This window comes from Arachis ipaensis, chromosome B8 (genome assembly GCF_059453495.1).
Source record: "Arachis ipaensis isolate K30076 ecotype BB chromosome B8, ASM5945349v1, whole genome shotgun sequence".
Lineage (NCBI taxonomy): Eukaryota > Viridiplantae > Streptophyta > Magnoliopsida > Fabales > Fabaceae > Arachis > Arachis ipaensis.
The window spans coordinates 10,648,190-10,669,532 of record NC_142443.1 but is presented as its reverse complement, the minus strand read 5'-3'; the positions used below and the strand labels follow the sequence as shown (position 1 = coordinate 10,669,532).

General features: G+C 36.1%; 2 protein-coding genes across 2 annotated transcripts; one reads left to right on the top strand and one right to left on the bottom strand.

Annotated features, from left to right (window-relative positions):
• Positions 1-2,983: 2,983 nt before the first annotated feature.
• LOC107612738 (zinc ion binding protein) lies at positions 2,984-11,535 on the top strand. Its single transcript, XM_016314459.3, has 24 exons — positions 2,984-3,232; positions 3,366-3,529; positions 3,822-4,034; positions 4,139-4,278; positions 4,495-4,590; positions 4,876-4,943; positions 5,101-5,205; positions 5,431-5,575; positions 5,680-5,823; positions 5,930-6,049; positions 6,169-6,225; positions 6,782-6,841; positions 7,232-7,339; positions 7,717-7,859; positions 7,965-8,043; positions 8,142-8,204; positions 8,372-8,502; positions 8,705-8,810; positions 9,277-9,465; positions 9,762-9,989; positions 10,234-10,389; positions 10,562-10,723; positions 10,870-10,992; positions 11,151-11,535. Exons 2-24 carry the CDS (start codon positions 3,367-3,369, stop codon positions 11,325-11,327), a joined length of 2,976 nt encoding a protein of 991 aa, XP_016169945.1. The 5' UTR covers positions 2,984-3,232; position 3,366; the 3' UTR covers positions 11,328-11,535.
• An 861-nt stretch (positions 11,536-12,396) lies between these two features.
• On the bottom strand, positions 12,397-13,051 carry LOC107612740 (uncharacterized). The gene has a single exon (XM_016314460.3). It carries the CDS (start codon positions 12,949-12,951, stop codon positions 12,667-12,669), a length of 285 nt encoding a protein of 94 aa, XP_016169946.1. The 5' UTR covers positions 12,952-13,051; the 3' UTR covers positions 12,397-12,666.
• Positions 13,052-21,343: the final 8,292 nt, after the last annotated feature.

The window sequence follows — 21,343 nt, the reverse complement described above, 5'->3', positions numbered from 1 at the left end:
AGGGTAGCTTTGTTCTGGGAAGACATTCATCGGATAATATTATTATAACCTAGGAGGTTATTCATTCGATGAGAAGCAAGAAAGATGAAAAAAGTTGGATAGCTATTAAAATCGATTTCAAAAAAGTCTATGACAAATTAAAATGGTCTTTTGTAGAGGACACCCCGATGGATATTGGCTTTCTCTCCCATATAACTAATCTCATTTATGATTGTATATCTTTTGCTAAAATGAGAATTCTCTAGAATGGGGATGAATTCGAAGAATTCACACCGTTTAGGGAGTATCAGACAGAGAGACCTTATTTCGTCCTACATTTTTGTTCTATGTATTGAATGCTTATCTCAACTTATTGATGCAGCTGTGGAGTATGGGTTTTGAAAACCAATTCGTTTGAAAAGAGATGCTTCGAAGATTTCTCACCTTTGCTTCGCAGATGACTTAATTTTATTTGCGGAAGCAAGGTTGGAACAAGCCGAGGTCATTAATAATTGCCTTAATGCCTTTTGTGATAGTTCTGGGCAGAAGGTCAGTTAGGATAACATTAGAGTCTTCTTATCCAGAAATATAAGGAACAATGTTAGAACAAGCATTTTGGAAGCCTTGAATTTCTCCAGAACAGATGATTTAGAAAAATATTTGGGTGTGCCTCTTCATCACTCCAGAGTTTCGAAAAACACTTTTAATAATATTATTGACAAGCTGAATGCTAGACTAAATTTTTGGAAAGCCTCCTCGTTGTCTTTGGCGGGAAGAAATATTCTGGTGAAATATGTTCTTTCTTCTATTCCATCTTATACTATGTAAATTGCTTTTTTATCTAAAGTTACTTGTAATGCTATTGATAAAAAATGCAGGAATTTTCTTCGGAGAGACACCAATCAAACTCGCAAAATTCATTTGGTGAGCTGGAAGAAAGTTTGCGAACCAAAAAAGTCGGGTGGCCTGGGAATTCGCCATGCTAGTACGCTCAACGATGCCTTTATGACGAAAGTTGGGTGGGAGCTTATTGAAAATAAAAATGCCTTGTGGGCTAGAGTTCTTCGGTCAAAGTATAGAAGCGGAAATGACATTATTCCGAAGGTGGAGCGAAAACAAAGTAGCTCTAACTTGTGGAAAGGAATTTGTGTCAGGTGGGATATTGCGGAATCTAACCATATCTGGTGCATTGGGAATGGTTCTAAAATAGATTCCTGGAAGCACAACTGGGTCCCTCGATTAGGGAAGCTTGAACATCACATAACTCAGGTAAGCAATGATATTGATTATTCTGTAAACTTGACTGATTTTTTTACCGTTTCAGGATCCTGGGACATTGTGAGACTCAAGGAGATCCTGCTGGAGGATGTGGTCAAAAGAATCGTGGCGTTATCCCCCCAATTCCCCTTGGAAGCCAGCTGATCATATTGCGTGTGCACCCTCACCTGATGGAGCGTATAGCCTCAAGTCAGCTTATCAAGCCATTCAAGACACTCCTAGCAACCCTAATTGGCTCTTTAATTTGGTTTGGAGCTAGAAGGGTCCCAAACGAACTCGCTCTTTTCTTTGACTCGCTGCATGCCAAGCCATTCTAACTAATGCCGAACGAAAAAGGTGCTACCTAACTCAAGACTTGTCTTGCCCTCGCTGCACTCAGCATGAAGAATCAATGGAGCATGTTTTACGTGACTGTTACTTTGCCAAGAACATATGGAATGCCTTCATCCCTGTTGTCCAAGCACCTTCCTTCTTCAACACAGACGTCGTTCATTGGTTGGAGAGCAACATGAGGCGTCCAAGTCACTAGCCTTGCCTCTTTGGTGTTGCTACTGCCTTTTTTTTGTTCTACCGCAATAAATTTGTCTTTGATAGAAAGTTTATTCTTGTTTCCATTGTTGTGCGCTAAATTAGAGCTCGAACCGATGAGATTCTAAAGATTGATAAATATTAAAGAAGGAGTTCTGTCAATGTTGAACTGCAGTGTCTCATTCATGGCTTCCGCCACCGGAAAAAGTGTTGAAACTTAATGTGGATGGATCCTTTTTAGACTATCTAAATAGTGCTACTTGTGGTGGTTTATTTAGAGATCACTTGGGAGATTTATTTTGAGTTTCTCTTGCAATCGTAGAAGCTGCTCGATAATTTACGCTGAATTGTGAGGCATTGCCTGTGGTTTACAAATTACTAATGCTCAAGAGTATACAACACTTATTGTGGAATCTGACTCTGCCTCTGCCCTTCAATTTTTGAGAAATGGGTGCCTTGCTAACCATTCATGTGCTCTCCTTGTAGATGATATTGGTGTTCAGGCCAGTAAAATTACAAATATTTTTTGGTCCCATTTCTTTTTAGAAGTTAATTCGATTGCAGATGCGTTAGCTAAAAAAGAACAAGATCTATCTTTCATTCTACATATTTTTTATGGAGAATACTCACATGAAGACATCTTTATATGAAGATGACATTGTGAACCCTTAGATGATTAATCAAATATATTTAGTCAACTTTATTAATTCATCCAATGGTTCATAATGCTATCTTCATGTGAAGATGTCATCATGGGAGTATTCACCATTTTTTATACTGCTCTTCCTAATATTAAGTTAGCTTTAAATTTTGATACTATAAAATTCCTTCCATTACGAGGATCTTCAGTATTTTTATTTTTTTTTTGTTTATTTGTGGCTTTGTCTTTTACTTTTTTTGGAGTCGTTGACTTACTTTATCATAAAAAAAAAATTAATGCAGAATTTATATCAATGTCTATCTAAAAATAAAAATAAAAGGCAATTATAGGATAATATTCCTTTTCAATTAGAGTGAGTTTGAAAAGAAAAATGTTAGATAAAATTATGATAAGTATTTAATTAATACATGTTAAAATTATTATTATAAAAATTTTAAATATTTTATTTTAATAAATATATAATAAATACATTAAAAAAACTTAAATTCTATGTATTTTTTATAATCTTTAACAAAGACAGTAAGACACACATTAATTAAATGTTCGTATCTCATACTAAAATTTTTGAAACTGTGAAGGACCATGATGGTCCATGAGTTATTAGGACCATGGAAGATGCCTCCCAGCAAAACTATCGCAATTGATCGTCTTCTCCGGTGTATGATGGGAAAAAAAAGATAGTTCCATGTGGATGCAGAAACCACAGTGATTTTGTTTTGGTATCAGCAGTGATCAAAACCACCGAATTCCAAGTTTTCAGCTCTAAACCATTCATCCGTCGATCAAGTAAGCTCTTTTTGGCAGATCCCATTATATCAAGTTGTGTCTTTGTACCTTAAACATGAATTGTGCTTAATTTCAATTGAAAATATCTTCTTTTTTTTTTTTTTAAATGTACAAATGAATTTGAAATTTATAGGATGGATCATGGGAGGCAAGTGTTTACGGTGGACCTTCTAGAACGATATGCTGCTAAAGGGCGTGGAGTTATCACATGTATGGCTGCTGGAAACGATGTCATCGTCATTGGGACCAGCAAAGGATGGGTCATCAGGCATGATTTTGGGGTTGGCGATTCAAATGGTAAAAATTTCAACTTTTTGGAATCATCACATTGCCTTTGCCATGATCGTTTGAGCATGTCCTGTGTTATCCAAAGTTCAAATTGGTTCACATCCTGTTGTGAATTCAGTAACTTTTTCTTTTGGGGTAGCTAATTGGCGACTCTGTTTATGTTTTTATCTAGAGATGGAGTAGGGGCTCATCTTCTTTTTTTAGCCTTTTGCTTAGTTGATAGTTGTGTGGTTGAGCTTATTCTGGAATTTGGAGTTTGTGCAATTGGGTTGGTAAGAATGTGATATTGTTTGGAGTGCAGAGATCGATCTCTCTGCGGGTCGACCTGGGGAGCAGTCGATCCACAGGGTTTTTGTTGATCCTGGAGGGAGTCACTGCATTGCCACTGTTGTCGGTCCTGGGGGAGCTGAAACTTTCTATACTCATGCAAAATGGACCAAGCCTCGAGTTTTGAGCAAGCTGAAAGGTCTTGTTGTGAATGCAGTTGCGTGGAACAGGCAACAGATAACTGAAGGTAGAGTTTATTGTTCATCATATAATTGATTGATGCCAATTGCTTGTTGGTGTAAGTAAATGCTCATTTCTGCTTGAGGTTTTGATTGAAATTCTCAAATGCAGTTTCCACCAAAGAAGTCATTCTTGGTACTGAAAATGGTCAACTTCATGAATTGGCTGTGGATGAGAAGGATAAGAAGGAGAAGTATATTAAATTTCTCTTTGAATTATCAGAACTCCCAGAAGCTTTTATGGGCTTGCAGGTTTTATACATTGTTTTGGTTCATTTTTCAAGATTTGAGAGTTTAGCGGTTTCCATCTCTCTTTTTCTTTTATTTTCTTCAAGGAAACTGAAGCTCACGTTTACTATTCCTATTAACAAAATAAATAAATACTAAGCTAGAGTTTTCCCCCTCAACTTTTCCTTCAAATATGACTCAAGACATTACATTACTGGTTCCTTTCCTTTTTCTTTTCAGATGGAAACAGCTAGCATAATTAATGGGACTAGATATTATGTGATGGCTGTTACTCCTACTCGGCTATATTCTTTCACTGGCTTTGGGTCATTAGAAGTAAGTCAAATACTATTGATATTGACATTTGCTTTGCGTACTAGAATAACCTCCCCTTACTACCATTTATTAAGAGAAAAGATTAGTAGTACAGTATCTATAAACAGGTTATTCCTGTTGGGTACTTTTTAATTGCTTGTTTGTGCTAAAACAAGATATAATTCTATGACACTATTAAACCATGTTTGATAAAAATAAAAATATCACATTAATAAATCTTACCCTTTTCCTTATGTGCTTATTTTAGTTCAAAGTTTAATTATGCTGATTGTTATCCAAGTGTAGACTGTGTTTTCAAGTTATGCAGACCGTACAGTACATTTCATGGAACTTCCTGGCGAAATACCAAACAGGTAACTACTTCTTTCCTTTCTCTCTTTTGATCATATTAGTGTTTTGTCTTGGGAACATTCAGAAAAAAATGTAGATATCTAGTGGCTGAATATTTCCTTGTTATTTGCGGCCTTTACTTTTGTTTTGTGTACTCATCTTTTCCTTGTTATTTTTCAGCGAGCTGCATTTTTACATTAAGCAACGAAGGGCTGTGCATTTTGCGTGGCTTTCTGGAGCTGGTATTTACCATGGTGGCTTAAATTTTGGTGGAGGGCAACACAGGTAGGGTAGAGAATGTCTTGAAAGTGTTATCTATTTTATTAAATATAGAACTTGATTCATTCCATTTTTTATTATGTGGTCTCGTGTCTGCAAATCTTGATTCTAACTATGCTACTTATGCTTTAGGAGTGGATCTCAATGTAGTCTTTTGTGAAATCCCTTCCATATTGTTCTTTTCTAAGGAACTTATTAGCCTTTCTCCCCAAACTTTTGATAACTTGACAGTTCTTCAAGTGGGAATGAAAATTTCATTGAGAACAAGGCTCTTTTGGACTACTCAAAATTGTCTGAAGGATCAGAAATGATCAAACCATGTTCAATAGCATTGTCTGAATTCCACTTTTTGTTGCTTTTAGGGAATAAAGTCAAGGTGTGTACGCTCTTCTCTATCTTAATTGTGTTTTGTATAATGCTTATCCCATACAAAACTTTGTTTTAAGGCGTTTATGAATGCTTGCTAAATTATGAACATAGGTTGTAAACAGAATTAGCGAACATATTATAGAGGAACTTCAGTTCGATCAAGTTTCAGAATCAAAATCGAAGGGTATTATTGGATTATGTAGTGATGCCACAGCTGGCTTATTCTATGCATATGACCAAAACTCTATCTTTCAGGTTTGTATTGTAATTATTGTCTTATTTTGCAGTCTCTCGTATTTCGCATTTAACTAGGTTGGTTAAATAGTAATCAGAGCTGCTGTTGGATTTGGCAATTTAATAGGTGTCTATTGATGATGAGGGTCGAGATATGTGGAAAGTGTATCTTGACATGAAAGAGTATGCTGCTGCTTTAGCAAATTGCCGTGATCCAATTCAAAGGGACCAAGTATATTTAGTGCAGGTATTGCCCACTAGTTTTTTATTCTGACCAGAAAACGGTTACATAGTCATATAAGTTCACAGATTTATTTTACCAAAAAGCTGTAATTTGGTGTTTAATTGGAATATTTTGTGGTGCAGGCTGAAGCTGCATTTTCATCTAAAGATTATTTCAGAGCTGCATCATTCTATGCCAAGGTAATTTTCTTTTTAGTTTCAATATATTGGTGTACAAGAATTACCTTGCTTATGTGAAACTTGGTAACCTAAAAGTAAATGCATTGCGTCCTTGGATTTTGGTCCACTATATTTATCAGTGGACTTGTCTCTCATGGAGATAAACTTTAAAGATTCATATCACGGTCTAATTGATAATGAAAATGGCCTATAGCATATTGCTCACTGCTCAGGTGATCATAATACATCTTTCCCAATGAATCTTTTCACACTTTTAAGAGATCCATATGTGGAACTTTGAAAAGTCCCTTCTGTTTACTCCAAATTCTGTAGGATCGGTTCCTTGACAAAGGCCACTTGGTATATCTTTTATAAATTCCATTTATAGATTTGAAGTTTGGTGCTTTAAAATTTTTTTTTCATCGTTATCTCCACACAATTGTGATAATTTGATTATAAAAGCAAGCCTTTTTCTTTTTTTGTGATAAAGGTACATGCCTATGACTCTCTCGTTTCTAGTCATGCTTACCTTTATTATCCCAAAAGAATAGTAACTGACAGGAATATGATTTTGCAGATCAATTATATTTTATCATTTGAGGAAGTCACTTTGAAGTTCATAAGTGCTGGTGAACAGGTACTTCTCATTTTATTGATATTTTCTATTATGTGAATTAGAAGAATGCCCTTTTTTCCCCTTCCTTAAATAAGATTATATGGCTGCATTACTTGTCAGTTTGAGCATTTCTGGAAGAGTTCATGTTTAATTTGGATTTTCTCATTAAATTGTGCTCTGCTGCTTTATTCCAGCCTTCTTTTGCGTGCAAGTCTGATAAAAGATAAATTTAGTTTTCATCATAACATTCATGTGCCTGTTTAATCCCTTACGATTATAGCTTCTTGTTGTGAGCATAGGTATAGGAAACTGATTTTGATTTATGCATCTTATATTTTGCCATTATATTTCACTGCTTGAAAATTTGATTCATAAATATGAAAGTTCGATATTTTCTCTTCTTATTTGCAGGATGCTTTGAGAACTTTCTTACTGCGGAAGCTTGATAATTTAGAAAAGGGCGATAAATGTCAGATAACAATGATATCCACATGGGCAACTGAATTATATCTGGACAAGGTTCTACTGCATGCCTGACAAATTTATCTTGTTTCTTGCCCTTTTCTGTCAATGATATCCACATGAGTGCATGATGAAAACATTGTAAACAGTTGTAAGTAAATAATAGAAAATAAATACCACATTTTTGTTTCTAAGAAAACCACAAATTCATGTCATCGAATGACCAAGTCATGTTTCCTGTTGCTTGATAGTAAAAGCAAGAATACTGAATTATGCTTTGGTTTTCATTGTTGGGAAAAAATGGTAATGCAGGGTTTTTGAAATGGAATCACTGAATTGGCTGTATTCTTTGTCCTTGAGTTGTGTCATTAGTTTTTCCTTTTTTTTTTCTTTCTATATATGCAAATAAATTTTGAAAGTACCTTGATCTTTAGATAAATCGGCTGCTTTTGGAAGATGAATCTTCTTTGGAGAATAGCAATTCAGAGTACCAATCAACCATTCAGGAGTTTCGTGCTTTTCTCAGTGACAGCAAGGATGAATTGGATGAAGCTACCACAATGAAGCTTTTAGAAAGGTAGTGTATAATACTTCTTTATGTCTTTGGACGAATTTTGATGATCTTTCTTGTACACATATATAGTTTTATCTAGCATAATTCTGCTTTTGCTGCTTTTGACAGTTATGGAAGGGTTGACGAGTTGGTATACTTTGCTAGCTTAAAAGGTCATTATGAGATTGTAGTTCACCATTACATTCAGGTACTCACTTTTGCTACATGTGGTTATTAAAGACTATTTGATACTAGTATCTCACTTCATTGTTCTTTCCTTCTGTTTTTGTGGAATTTTGCTTTCAGCAAGGAGAAGCTAAAAAAGCACTGGAAGTGCTTCAGAAACCTTCTGTGCCTGAAGACCTTCAGGTATTGTTCAAGCTTTTGTTATGGGCCTAGTGATAACAATTTTGCCTCAATATTATTTCATTCCTCTTGATTGACCTTTATTTTCTATTACTTTTGTTTGGCACTGAGGCCTCTCATTCTCTGCCTATAAAATAGTAAGTAATGAATGACATTCCGGTCCTATGCAGTATAAGTTTGCTCCAGACCTTATCGCCCTTGATGCATATGAAACTGTGGAGTCATGGATGGCTACGAAGAACCTGAACCCAAGAAAATTGATTCCTGCAATGATGCGTTATTCAAGTGAACCTCATGCAAAGTACGGCATTCCATTTTCTATCATTTTCAGAAATGAGTTCATCAATTCAATTATTTTCCTTTTGCTTTTTCTCCCTTATTCATCAATTGAATTATTTTCCTTTAGCTTTTTTCCACCTGCATCCAACAGATTTTCGTAAACTTTCATGATATTCTATTTGAGAATTTTAGTTTTATTTTATATCCACTTTTTTCACTTGCAGGAATGAGACACATGAGGTCATCAAATATCTTGAATATTGTGTTCATAGATTGCATAACGAAGATCCTGGAGTTCATAACTTGCTGCTTTCTTTATATGCAAAGCAGGTTGAGTGGTTTGCTTCTTGTATATATATACCCCTGATGTGGTGGTTAGAAGGGTGTTTCACATTCTTTGTACTATTTGACATTATAATTGCCTGTGCTTTCACTTCTCATGCATGTAACCAACAACTACTCTTTGCGCCAATCATTAAAGCTGAAATGACAGATTTGGACTGCAACATGATAATAGTTATATTGTAATATTGTCCTTATTAAAACTGAAATGTCATGTTTAGATTTCAATTGCAAACATACTTGAACAACAGAAGTTTTAACATGCACCTTGGGGAAAATCAGATAAATTTGATTAACTCTTAAAAGTCTTCGCATTTCTTGCAGCCAATGCATGAGAGTTTTGGTTCATTTTGATTAGATTTGACAGAACTTACGACTCTTGTACATGTTTGATATTGATATTGTGCCTAACACTTATATTTGTATTCACTTTGTTTCCCATCTGTCTATTCAGGAAGATGATAGTGCACTTTTACGTTTCCTAGAATGCAAGTTTGGGAAGGGACAAATAAATGGTCCTGAATTCTTCTATGATCCTAAGTATGCCCTGCGCCTTTGCCTCAAGCAAAAAAGAATGCGTGCATGTGTTCATATATACAGCATGATGTCTATGCATGAAGAAGCAGTTGCTCTTGCCCTACAGGTTAGACTAATCCGGTAATATTGTGTTCAAGCAGCTCTGAGATGTTTTTATCAAATGTTCTTCATCAAGAGCTTTTGAACACCATCTCTCATGCTTTTCTCCTTTAATCCTCTTGCAATTTTTTAAAATATTGGAGTTCTACAAGAGTCTGAGTTTGGAAAATGTTATTCAACATATTCAGTTAGGAATTCTTTATTTTGCAAGATTTATACATCATAAGAAAAATATATTGAAGTGGTTATCTCTTCTAAAAGGTGACTTTTTTGTTGTTGTTCTAATTAACTCTTCTGCATTAGGTTGATCCAGAGCTAGCAATGGCTGAAGCCGATAAAGTTGAGGATGATGAAGATTTGAGAAAGAAGCTGTGGCTCATGATCGCCAAGCATGTTGTTGAACAAGAAAAAGGAACTAAGCGGGAAAACATAAGGAAGGCAATTGCTTTCCTTAAAGAAACTGATGGTCTCTTGAAGATAGAGGATATATTACCATTCTTTCCTGATTTTGCCCTGATTGATGACTTCAAGGTACAATTATCTCTTCTCTGGTTTACTCATGTTGATTAACAAAATTAAATTTTGATCAATATGTTTTATGATGCCTGCTAGATATATTGTCTTTTTCTCCTATGTTTCCTGAAAATGAATGGAAGAACGTTTACTTCCTCTTTGAATTTTAACGCACAAAAATGTTATATACAAAGTAATATGATGCTTTTATGCCTTGAATTCTTGGAATTTCAATTTATATATTTTTCCTGAATTTATTCAGGAGGCTATCTGTTCATCATTGGAGGATTACAACAAGCAAATTGAACAACTAAAGGAGGAGATGAATGACGCTACCCATGGTGCTGACAACATTAGAAAAGATATTAGTGCACTTGCTCAAAGATGCACTGTTATTGATCGCGATGAGGAATGCGGGGTATTGATCTTCATCATAATATGTTTTTGCAATACTGCATCTATCCTTTTCAAATGTTCATATGTTCACCTATGTACCATACTAATATTAAAATCACTATGCTTTTTGTTTACATGGGAATTTAGTAGCTGAATTTCACTAATGTATGATAATTTTTCAATGTGCTCTCTAGGTATGTCGCCGGAAAATATTAACTGCCGGCAGGGAGATTGGCATGGGGCGTGGTTATACGTCCGTAGGGCCAATGGCTCCTTTTTATGTGTTCCCTTGTGGACATGCCTTCCATGCACAATGCCTGATTGCCCATGTTACTCGCTGTACAGTTGAATCCCATGTAAATATACCACCATTTTTCCTCCTATATTCCCCACCCCCCTTCTTGATATTCCTTTGTGAATCTTCCTCCTGTATTTTATCTGAAAGTTTGTTGTTATCAACAAAGACCCTCATTTAAATTGAATTGAATGGGAAATGTTACAGGCCGAGTATATTCTGGATCTACAGAAACAACTTACTTTGATAGGCAGTGAAGCAAGAAGGGAATCTAATGGTACCCTTTCTTCATCCGAGGATTCTATACCTAGCATGACTACTGTAGACAAGGTTCGTTTAGAACTCTCTGTTATGCATCAAGTAACATCTATCAGTATTGTTATTATTAAGTGGAATTGCTCTTGAAAGAGCTAATCTTTGGGTGATTTTCATGGACTTTGGACTAATAACTTTGTGTTCTGTACTCTTATGTGAAATTGATGGGGCAGCTCCGAGCACAATTGGATGATGCTATAGCTAGTGAATGCCCATTTTGTGGAGAGTTGATGATCCGAGAGATTTCTTTGCCTTTTATACTTCCTGAGGAAGACCATCATGTTGCATCTTGGGACATCAAACCAAACGTTGCATCTGGACCCCAGAGGAGTATTTCCCTGCCTGTTTGATTTGGATAAATTGTTGCTGATACTACACCAATGTAACATTAGCTCAGTGTGTTTTTTTCTGTTATTCTTTAATCCATTTTCTCTCTATGTTTACATTCTCTTCCCATGTTAGTGTTTACTGTTTATGTAATGATTTTGATTCCAGGGTAATTTATTGACCCAATCCCCATTGTAAATCCTGTGCCTTATTGTAGCCTTTTTGTTACACCAATTTTTGTTCCTATACAATTTGAATATATTCCATTTCCTGATAAAATTTTCTATCTTACTATTTCTTCAGTAAAATTACACTCAATTCATATACAACGAGACATTTGTACAATAATACATCAGGCAACATCAGATGAACAGGAAAAGGGGGTGGCCATTAAGACAAGACTATAATTTTAAGGCTGTTTCAACTATGACTTGGTCTGACCAAAATATGAAAGTAAAAGGTCATAATCTTGTTTCCCATCCCTAATAATGCCAAGCTTCATACCTTCCAGCTTCCCAGATGTTTCCATTTTAGCCAGTGTTGTTCAGAAATCATAGAACTTTTTCGCACTAAAGGGGCATTTCGAATCTCTGCCTACAAATTATAGGCCTATATGTTCCTTTGTTCTGAAAATTGCGCCAATATTCAGAGTTTCACACTAATAATATTCCCTTTATCACCATCTAAAAGACACCAGAAAAACGTCTTTGCTTGATTCAAGAGGCAACTCCAGAACCAGTAACAAAGACTGATTTTTTATTTGAAAAAATAGAAAAAAAAAATAAAAATTCACTGGAGTAGTAGAGTCTGGAGCTAAGTAACTAACTACTCACTGCTTGATTTATTTAAGTCCTAACAGTAGTACCAACAACCATTACATAGGATTTGTATAAAGATAATTTGTATATCCCCAACAATAAATAAATAAAAGCTCAGCAACTTTTTAAGCTCATGAATTATGGAGGAGGAAAATTCCATGATTATTAGCCTGATCCTTTTGATTACAAGGGAATCTAAGTTCCACGAAAATTCAGTTCAAAATGACATTAAGTAGGTTTAGCTGGAACTCCAAAGAGAAAGAAGATAACTAGATATGTCAAATTTTCCACTTCTCATAACTCAAGTTACAAATTTTAGGGAGGTCAGAAAACCATTCTCATATGTACAGTGTTCAATTTACAATATTTATCGATAAAGCCAAAATATTTAACTCTCTTCATCAACCGAGTCACTCGATTTGACCCGGTCAACCACTCCTTTTGGCTCTTCAGATCCGATCTCGACCCGAGACCAGGATCCTGGTTACTAACTCCTCATCCGGTGAGCTCAAATCGCCGCAGACGGCGACGACGCCGGAGGCTCTCAGCCCTGGCCCCAGCAGCTCAAGTACATAACCTTCCGGAGAGAGTCGTCGGTTTGCCCCCGTCGATCATCGGCGGAGGAACCGTTCCCCGTCGCAGCTCCGGCAACGTCAGATCCCATAAGGCCAGACAAGGGCCGGAGATCAGAGAGGCTTCCGGCAGAGAAGAGACGGGTGCGGTTGTTGTGGATAGACTTGACGGCGGTTTTGCACTTGTGGCCTGGGTCGGTGTGGCCTTGTGCAACCGCCACCGTGGCAGCCATCCAAACACGGTTCAAGTAACTCATGGTTTAGTGTTTCTTAACGTTGTTTCTTATTTATTTTCTTCCAATGATGTTTTTTTCCCTTTGCTTCAGAGGCGTTGTAGAAAGTTGTGAATGAGAAACAATGAAGAAGAAAGGGGTTATTTATAGAAGGAGATGAGATTCATTAGGACATGGTTTTGGTGCTCAATAATTGTGGTTTAGCCTTAATGGTGGGCCCCTATCTCCTTTCTCTGTCTAGAATTTTGCAGCCTTCCAAATCCATTTTTTAATTTTGTTTCTACTTTCTAATTTATAGGTTTAATGAATTTTAGATTGTAAAATGAAATTAGTATAGCAAAGATATGTTCTTTAAACTGTTTAATTTATTTAAGAAAAGTCTAGGGCCAGTAACTTTGTTAAATTTTGGCTAGTATGTAACTAGTAAAAAAAGTGAGTCATTGGATGAAATCTCACACTAATCTTACACCATTAAAACTATCATTAATAACTATTTAATGACTACGAATCACAAAAATTGTTGGTTCTAGCATTTCTCATTTATTTATTATTTCAAACAAGGATAGGGTCGAGATCGGGGAGGATCCTAAGCAAAGATTAAATAATAAGCATAGAGTTAATATGAATTAATTATTGTTTAGGTGAGAAAGAGAAAGAAGGAAGAGGTGGGGTTCTAAAGAAACAGGTGGCGGGCTTATCCGAAAGTGACATTGGTGACTAATGCATTCACCCATGTAACGTTGTTGATTGACATTTCTGTCCCTCCTTTCTTTGTGCTAAAATCCAAAAGCTAATCCTTTTCTTCTTTTCTCTCTCTTCAATTCTCGTGACTCATCATGGGCCCACTCTATAATGATATTCTGTCCGTTTCCCATGGAACCTGGCCCACCTAGTACTATTCTTACGGAGGGGTATTATTGTCCTTCTAATTTATTTATTTTATGAATTTATCGTAGAGTAGTCATTGACTCAGTCACACGTTGAAGTGTATGAAGGCGACACGTTGTTGTATTTCATGCAGGATCGATGATATGGGCCTGTGGCCCGATCAGACCCATGCTTATGGGCTGGGGATGGGCATCACGTGCATGCTTCGCTCTCATTGGCTAGATATTATTACAAAAATAGAAAATGAAATAAAAAACGATTATCAATATTGTTCCTTCCTCTACGTGCATGCACCAGGCTTCTTTCACTTCTCCAATTAACATTTGGCACTTTACGAGTACACATCTTTTATTTTTCAATTCCATTTACTTATAAGTTAATATTTTAGTACGATAAAAATCTCGTGTTGGGTGTGAAATGTTTAACTTATACCCGACCTTGTATTATGTTATATTCCATCAGAAGCATAGACTTACATTGTACACAATTTATTTGGCTTAACATTTCTCCAATGCAAACACACAATAGGCAATTGGTGAATTAGTTAATGTGTTCACGAAGGTTTCCATGGTTCAGATGTTATCTTTATTGACTCACTTTTCATTTTGATTTAGATGTAAATAAGTAGTACTTAATTATCAACTCACACACTTTAGTTAAGTAGTATTTATAAAGAAATAACGTAGGTTACGTTTATAATGGTCATATTATACATTATCGGACCTGCTACACATACAAGCAAAAAAGGTCTACAAGTGTTACAAGTTGCTCAGCCTAGACTTCAATCCACGCGCACTCACTCCTTTTGAATGGAGCGTAAATTACACGCGCGCCACTCAACGGTTGCGCTTCGCAAAAAGCACTCCTTATGGCGCACTCTTCCACTTCTCCTTCGAAGAAAACACAAACCGTCCATTTTCAAGCAACATTCCAAATTGAAGAGATAGAACTCGTCGCGAAGATTAGCAGAAACCATCAACACAAGATAGAACTCTCCATCAACAATCTCCAGAAAAAACGAAGATATATTACTCAAGGTACGTTACTATTTTACTCATCTTGTAGATTTTCCATATTTCGAAATCGAAGAACTAGGTTTTACTGTTCTTCTACATTTTTTTTAGGTTTTACTGTTCTTCTTGTTCTAGCTCTCATTTTACTGTTTTTAATGTTCTTCTTGTTCTAGGTTTTACTGTTCTTCTTGGTTTTAGGTTTTACTATTCTTCTTAGTTGTTCTAGGTTTTACTGTTCTTCTTGTTCTAGTTCTTCTCGTAACTGATTTTTTGGAGTATATTGCATAATTTGGTGGGTGTATATGGAGTAATTTGTTGGGTGTATATGGCATAATTTATTGGGTGTATATTTCTGAATTGATATAATGTAATATAATCAACTGTTGCAAGTATTCTAAATATTGTTTGTCCTTGGGTGTATATTGCTTGACCTTGTAATGTTGCTTGACCTTGTATATTTATGCATGTTTGAGTGAATTGAAACATCATTTTGAACTGATCTAATTAAATACTTATGAGAATCCGTATAGGTGTATATGGCTGATCTATGGGTGTATCTGACTGATATCTATGGGTGTATTTTTCATTTTAGAAAAAATGGCAGGCAAAAATCAAGCTGAAAAAAATGTAAGAACAAATATATGTCTTAGATCAAATCAGTTTTTCATAATAGAAATATATCTGACTCTAATTTTGCTTTGTTTACAGCAAACCAAAGACCTTAAGTGTGCAATCCATTTGTTGAGTGACAAATTCAGAAATATGAGCGAGGAGAAGAAAGCAATTGTTAGGGATTTGGGATTTGGTAGCCTGATGCACATCCCGTCGCTAAGGGTGCATCACCAAATATTAAAGGAGTTGGCTAACTCCTTTAAATTAGGGGAAAACAGACTCGAAACCGGCTACGGTTCCTTTAAAGTAAGACCAAAAACAATAGGAGCTGCGCTTGGCATCAACGCATCAGGTAACTCGCTACAAACATAGGTGTATATGAGCCATATTCAGGTGTATTTCAAGTGATTTTCATACTATGTTATTTTTCTTTTTGTAAAAAATTTATTTCCTCAAAAAGTCAATTATAAGGATCTTTCTGAAGACGACAAACAAATTTTTAGAAGATTCTAGGGGAAGACCCTCAAAAATCTGACAGATGAGATGATGGCTATTGGTGTTGATAATGAACAGGATCGCCTCATGTTCAAGAGAATTTTCATCCTCTATATACAGATGGCGTTCCTGTTACCAACGACAATAAACAAAATTTCCCCTGTGCACCTGGCACCAATTTTCAAGATGGACACAATAACAGAGCGAAACTGGGAAGCACATGTTTTGAATTTTATTATCAAGGGCATAACAGATTACAATCTGAAAAAATAAAAAGGCAATTGACGGCTGCCTGTTTGCCCTGATGATAGTTTACTTTCATCTATCAAAAAATAAAGACAAGAAGAGGGCAGAAAGACCTCCAGAACTCTGGATTGCCAACTGGACTAGAGAGCAGTTGGTTGAAAGAATGAGGGCAGAAATGGAGGAACATATGGTAAGTGAACAAAATATCTTGGGTATATTTTATTTATCTGAATGCTGCTAACTAAAATTTCTAATGTTTCAGGGAATTGTAAAGATGGCCGAAACAAAGGAGAAAATGAAAGAAATAAAGAAAAAAGAAAAAAAAAGAAGAAACCAAAAAAACAAAAAAAAAGAAGGCAAGTTCATCATCATCATCTGAGACTGAAACAACTGAAAGTGAGGTCCATTCTACCTCTGAGTCTGAGACTGAAGAAGACTCAGAGAATTCAACAAGGAAACAACCCACCCGAAAAACCAAAAAATAAGTAACATACTTGGATGTATTTTGTTTCTCCAGTTGGGTGTATTCTGTGTATTCATTTGGGTGTATTTTGTGCATTCATTTGGGTGTATTTTATCCCTTTTAGTATGTTTTTAAATAATAATTGTTTGCCTTCCAGAATTGAGTCCAAAAAAAGAAAGAAGATTCAGGAGGATTCTGATTCAGAATCTGAATCAAGTGATGAGTAATGTTCTGAAATTATTATTGCTTTCCTTTGAGTTTATTATCAAGATTTCATGTATTAACAGAGCGTCTCTTATTAACTTTTAGAAGCGAAGAATCATCACCAGTAGAGAAGAAAAAAACAAAGAAAAAGACTCAGAGAACACCACAAAAGTAAGCACTTCTTTGGTTAGTATTTTGTGATCAAATTAATTTTGTATTTCTGATTCATACTTGTTTTTTCACCCCAAGACACAATCCAAAAAGAAAAAGGTCATTGTTGAGGATTCATCTCCTGAGCAAGCTCAATCCTATCATGGGTACAGTACTTTGTAAGCTATATTACCGTCTATCATCAAAATTATATTTGTTAACATGTTTTTTTATGCATGTACTGTTAGATTTGAAATTGGAACTGAAGAATTAGATGAAATCTTAAGGGAAAACAATGAAAAATCTGCTGCACAGGAGTATGTCTTGTTGGGGTGTATATTTCAGATTTTAAGTTGTTTTCATTGCTAATAATTGTTTGTTGTTTGCCAGGGAGAAGGAAGCTGACCTGCGATCGACGGAAGGTCACTATGTCTCATCTAAAACGTAAGAAGCTTTATTTGATAAAATCTTCTTATCCTGATTTAACAGTATGGTATTTTTTATGAATAACATGTACTCTATTATGTTTAGAATACCGGACATAAACTTAGGAAGTGATGATCCTTCATCTCAAGAACACACAGACCAAAGTAGCGTAAACAAACCAGCAGAGAGCATATAATTTCTCTTTCAAATAACAGTTACTTTTATTCTTTTATTACCTTCTACTTCTAATTCTGTATGTATTTTTTTTAGAAAAAAAAGCCCTTTAATGTTTTATTCGAGAAAAAAAAGCCAGGAAAAAAAAGCAAAAACTGCAAGTATGTAAGTTCTCAAAAAACAAAGCTTGTCCTTTCTTTTGAATGCTTCACGTGTATTTTTAATTTTCTTAGGGTGTATTTTAGGTTGAGTCTGGTTGTAGAGTCAGCCAGTGAGCCAGCTGAAGAGAACATGGTGGTTGTGAGAGAAGAGACGCAGTCCGAAGCGCTTGCAATGTGAGTTTTTCAAGAAAATTTCAACTTTATAACCTTTTTATTTTCGGAGGCTTTGTTAACCTTTTATTTTTCTTCTTGTTTAGAGTTCCGATTCAAGTTTGTCTACCACTTTCCCAAACAACCACTGTGCCGGAAATTGAACAAATACCTGTGACAGAAAATGAACCAACCCCTGTGCTACAAATTGAAGGAACTACAAAAAGGTAAGAAATAGTCTTGGGTGTGTATTTGGTTACAGTTTGGGTGTATATTGCTCCTGTTGGGGTGTATATTTTCACGATTGATCCCTGACTAGTTTTTTTATAACATGATTAATTTTATGTAACCATGCAGCACTCCTGAACCACCCCAAAAACCTGAAGAAAGCACACCCACGCTTCCACCAGCTCCATCTAAAATGTAAGTTCATCAGAGTAAAATCAATATTTCGTTATCATTCGTATATTCTTATTCTTATAATACGTTATACATGATCACGCAGTAATCCAGCCCCAGAAGACGTTGCTACGCTGATGATGATGGCACGGACAGCATCGTATGTTCCTAAAACAGATCCGATGCCATCATTCAGCCTTGGCTTGAATGATTCAAGCCAAGAAGAAGCAGCAATGCAGGAGGGGGCATCAGCGCAAGATGGAGAGAGGGCAAAAACTCATGAAACTCCAAAATTGCTAGAACAATTAGGGGATCTGGTAGAAAAATTGCAAGTGATGGGGTGACAACAAAAGAAAAAAGTCCACAGATTCGAAAGGAGAGTGGCGGAGAGAGTTACGAGAAGTTTGAAACTCCTGCGAGGACGAATGAAGATACTTCTGACATGAAAGAGAAATGCTACCTCTGGGCCATACGAGTGAAGACATACGCAAATGGACTAACTAATGAGTTTGACACCGTCTGCACACTCCAAGCCCAAGATAGATACATGAAGGTTGTGGTAGGCTTAGAGAAGGGGGGGTTGAATCTATGCCTTCCTTTTAATTACTGTTGTTAACCCTTTTAAAACAGATTTGCAATTCTGATTCTGTTGTAACTTAGCAGCGGAAATTTATGAGACAATTTATTTTTGTCTCATGAATATCAGAAAACAGAACACAGCAGAGAAGAGAAAAGCTAACACCAGCATGTATCCTGGTTCGGTTGCCTTGTGCTATGCAACCTACATCCAGTCTCCTCCACAACTGTGGAAGAATTTCACTATAGTAAACTGTATTACATACACCAATAACACAGGATTGACCCAATCCTTTCACACTCAAGTTCTAACCTAACTTGACATTGGCTATGCTAATACCTAACTATACCTGTTAGTGCTAACCCAACTAAGAAAGGGATACCATTCAGATACTAGATACAAGACACTTAATGAACCTAAAGAAATCAGAAAATAACTCTAGGCTTTTCTCTCAAGTGTATCTCTCAGCCTTTTTCCACTCATGGCTTTTTCTCAAGCTTTCTCACAATGCCTTTTCTCTCAAGAAATTACAGAAAGATAAGCTTAGAAAAGTACATTACAATCAGTAAAACATGAAGGAGATTGACTTCATCAACAGCCTCTGTGCTATGCGAAAAACCAGATTAACAAGCCTCTGATTCAGTTCTTCATACTGGCGGAATGCACCTTTGATTAGGTTACACTGTCCAGTTAGTTGAACTTCTTCAAAGAGCTTTCTCAGAACAATAACCTCTATTCACTGGTTTTCTCTCCTTAGTTCTGAATGAGCAGAAGTTCTTCTTTTATCTCCTTGCATGTGGCTGAGTTCTTCTTCCAAGGTCAACACCTTGAGCCTTGAGCTTCACCAAGCCACAGATTTACTTTTTCTTCTCAAACATCAAAGTAGAACCTTTGCTTCTGACTTTTCCAACTTGACCGAAAGTCATGAAACTGTCTTCCAATGGTCAACCAAATCTGAACCATAGAGATGCAACTTGGTCCCCAAGAATCTCTTGTGACCGTGGATTTGTAGCAGTGAAGAACAGATATCAACTTTTCCTTGAATGCCATTTTCGGATAGTGCAGAGAGTTGGGAAGAAAGGATGAAGATTTGATGCATGCAAGATGAGATGGATTACCTTTCTTAAGCTTGATTTAGCTTGGGATTTCTGTTTTAGCTTCTGTGCTTCAAGCTTCAACTCTCTCTCTCTTGCTTCTTTGGTTATTGGCTTATGGAGGAAGCTTTTTCTCTCTTTCTCTTTCTTACTTTTCTGAACTCTTGATTTGACTTGATTAGAGAGGAGAGTAACGTTGCTTTGGTTGGAGCAAGATGGAGGGAATTGTTTGCTGAAACAAAATTGGGCTTGGATCGGGTAGAGATATGCTTGGCTCATTTTAATTTTTTAAGCTTGCTTCCTTTTGGGCTTTGCTTGATTTACCAGCCCATCAATCTTGTTTTGTTTCTCATTCCATTTGGGCTGTAATTCACATTTTGGCCTGCAACATATAATAAATAATTAGCAAGATATACTTGTTGATTAAACCACTCTAATTATTTATTTTGTCAAAAATAATGTTTGTCATCACTAATTAATTTAGTTAATTTCTTAACTCAACAATCTCCCCCTTGATGACAAACATGATTTAAGCAATAATCAAAAGGAAGTAAGTTTGAGTTAGGTTTAGAAAACTCCCTTTGATTTTATGTTGCTCCCCCTGAATCTATGCTTTCCTCTTTGTCCCTGTTTCACATTGTACTTAAAGGAAGCACAATAAAGAGTTATGTACAATATATCTTGTACAAGGGATATCAAATGAGCAACATCACATAATCAGCCCAACATCAAGCTATTACCATCAGCAGACAGATTCAGCATGTGAGAAACAAGTATTAATGCAGCAAAAATAAGTAACAAGTCTGCTATCCTATCCTATTGCTATTGCTATTGTACTCCCCCTTTTGTCATCAAGGGCGGATAAGAGCAACAAAAACAAAGGTTTGCATCCTGCAGAAAAGAGTTAGAGCACAGATCAATGTACTAATTAAGCTGTCTAAAGAGCATCAGTAGTAAGAGTTATTACAGTCATCCAAAATGAAATAGTTCAAAAGTAGCAAAAGAAGCAGAAATCATGAGACAAAAAGAGAGCAGCAGCAGTTTTTATGAGACAAATCCTAGGCATCAGAACCATTCCCTTCCGAAACAGCATCCTCTTCAACATCAGTGGCAGCATCTTCATCATTTTGAAGGTTATCAATGAAGGTCATCAGTACAGCCACCCTATCCCTTGACTTCTTCAGGAAGTTCTCATGCTTGCTAGCCAGCTTCCTTTTCTCTTTGCTCAATTCAATCAAGTGGTTCGATTGAGAGACAAACTCTTGAGCAACATCCCTGACTACATTCAGCAGAGTGGATTTCTTCCCAGTGGAAATGGAAGTACCCTCAGTGGAAGGAGCAGTGGAATCCTCAGGGACAAACTC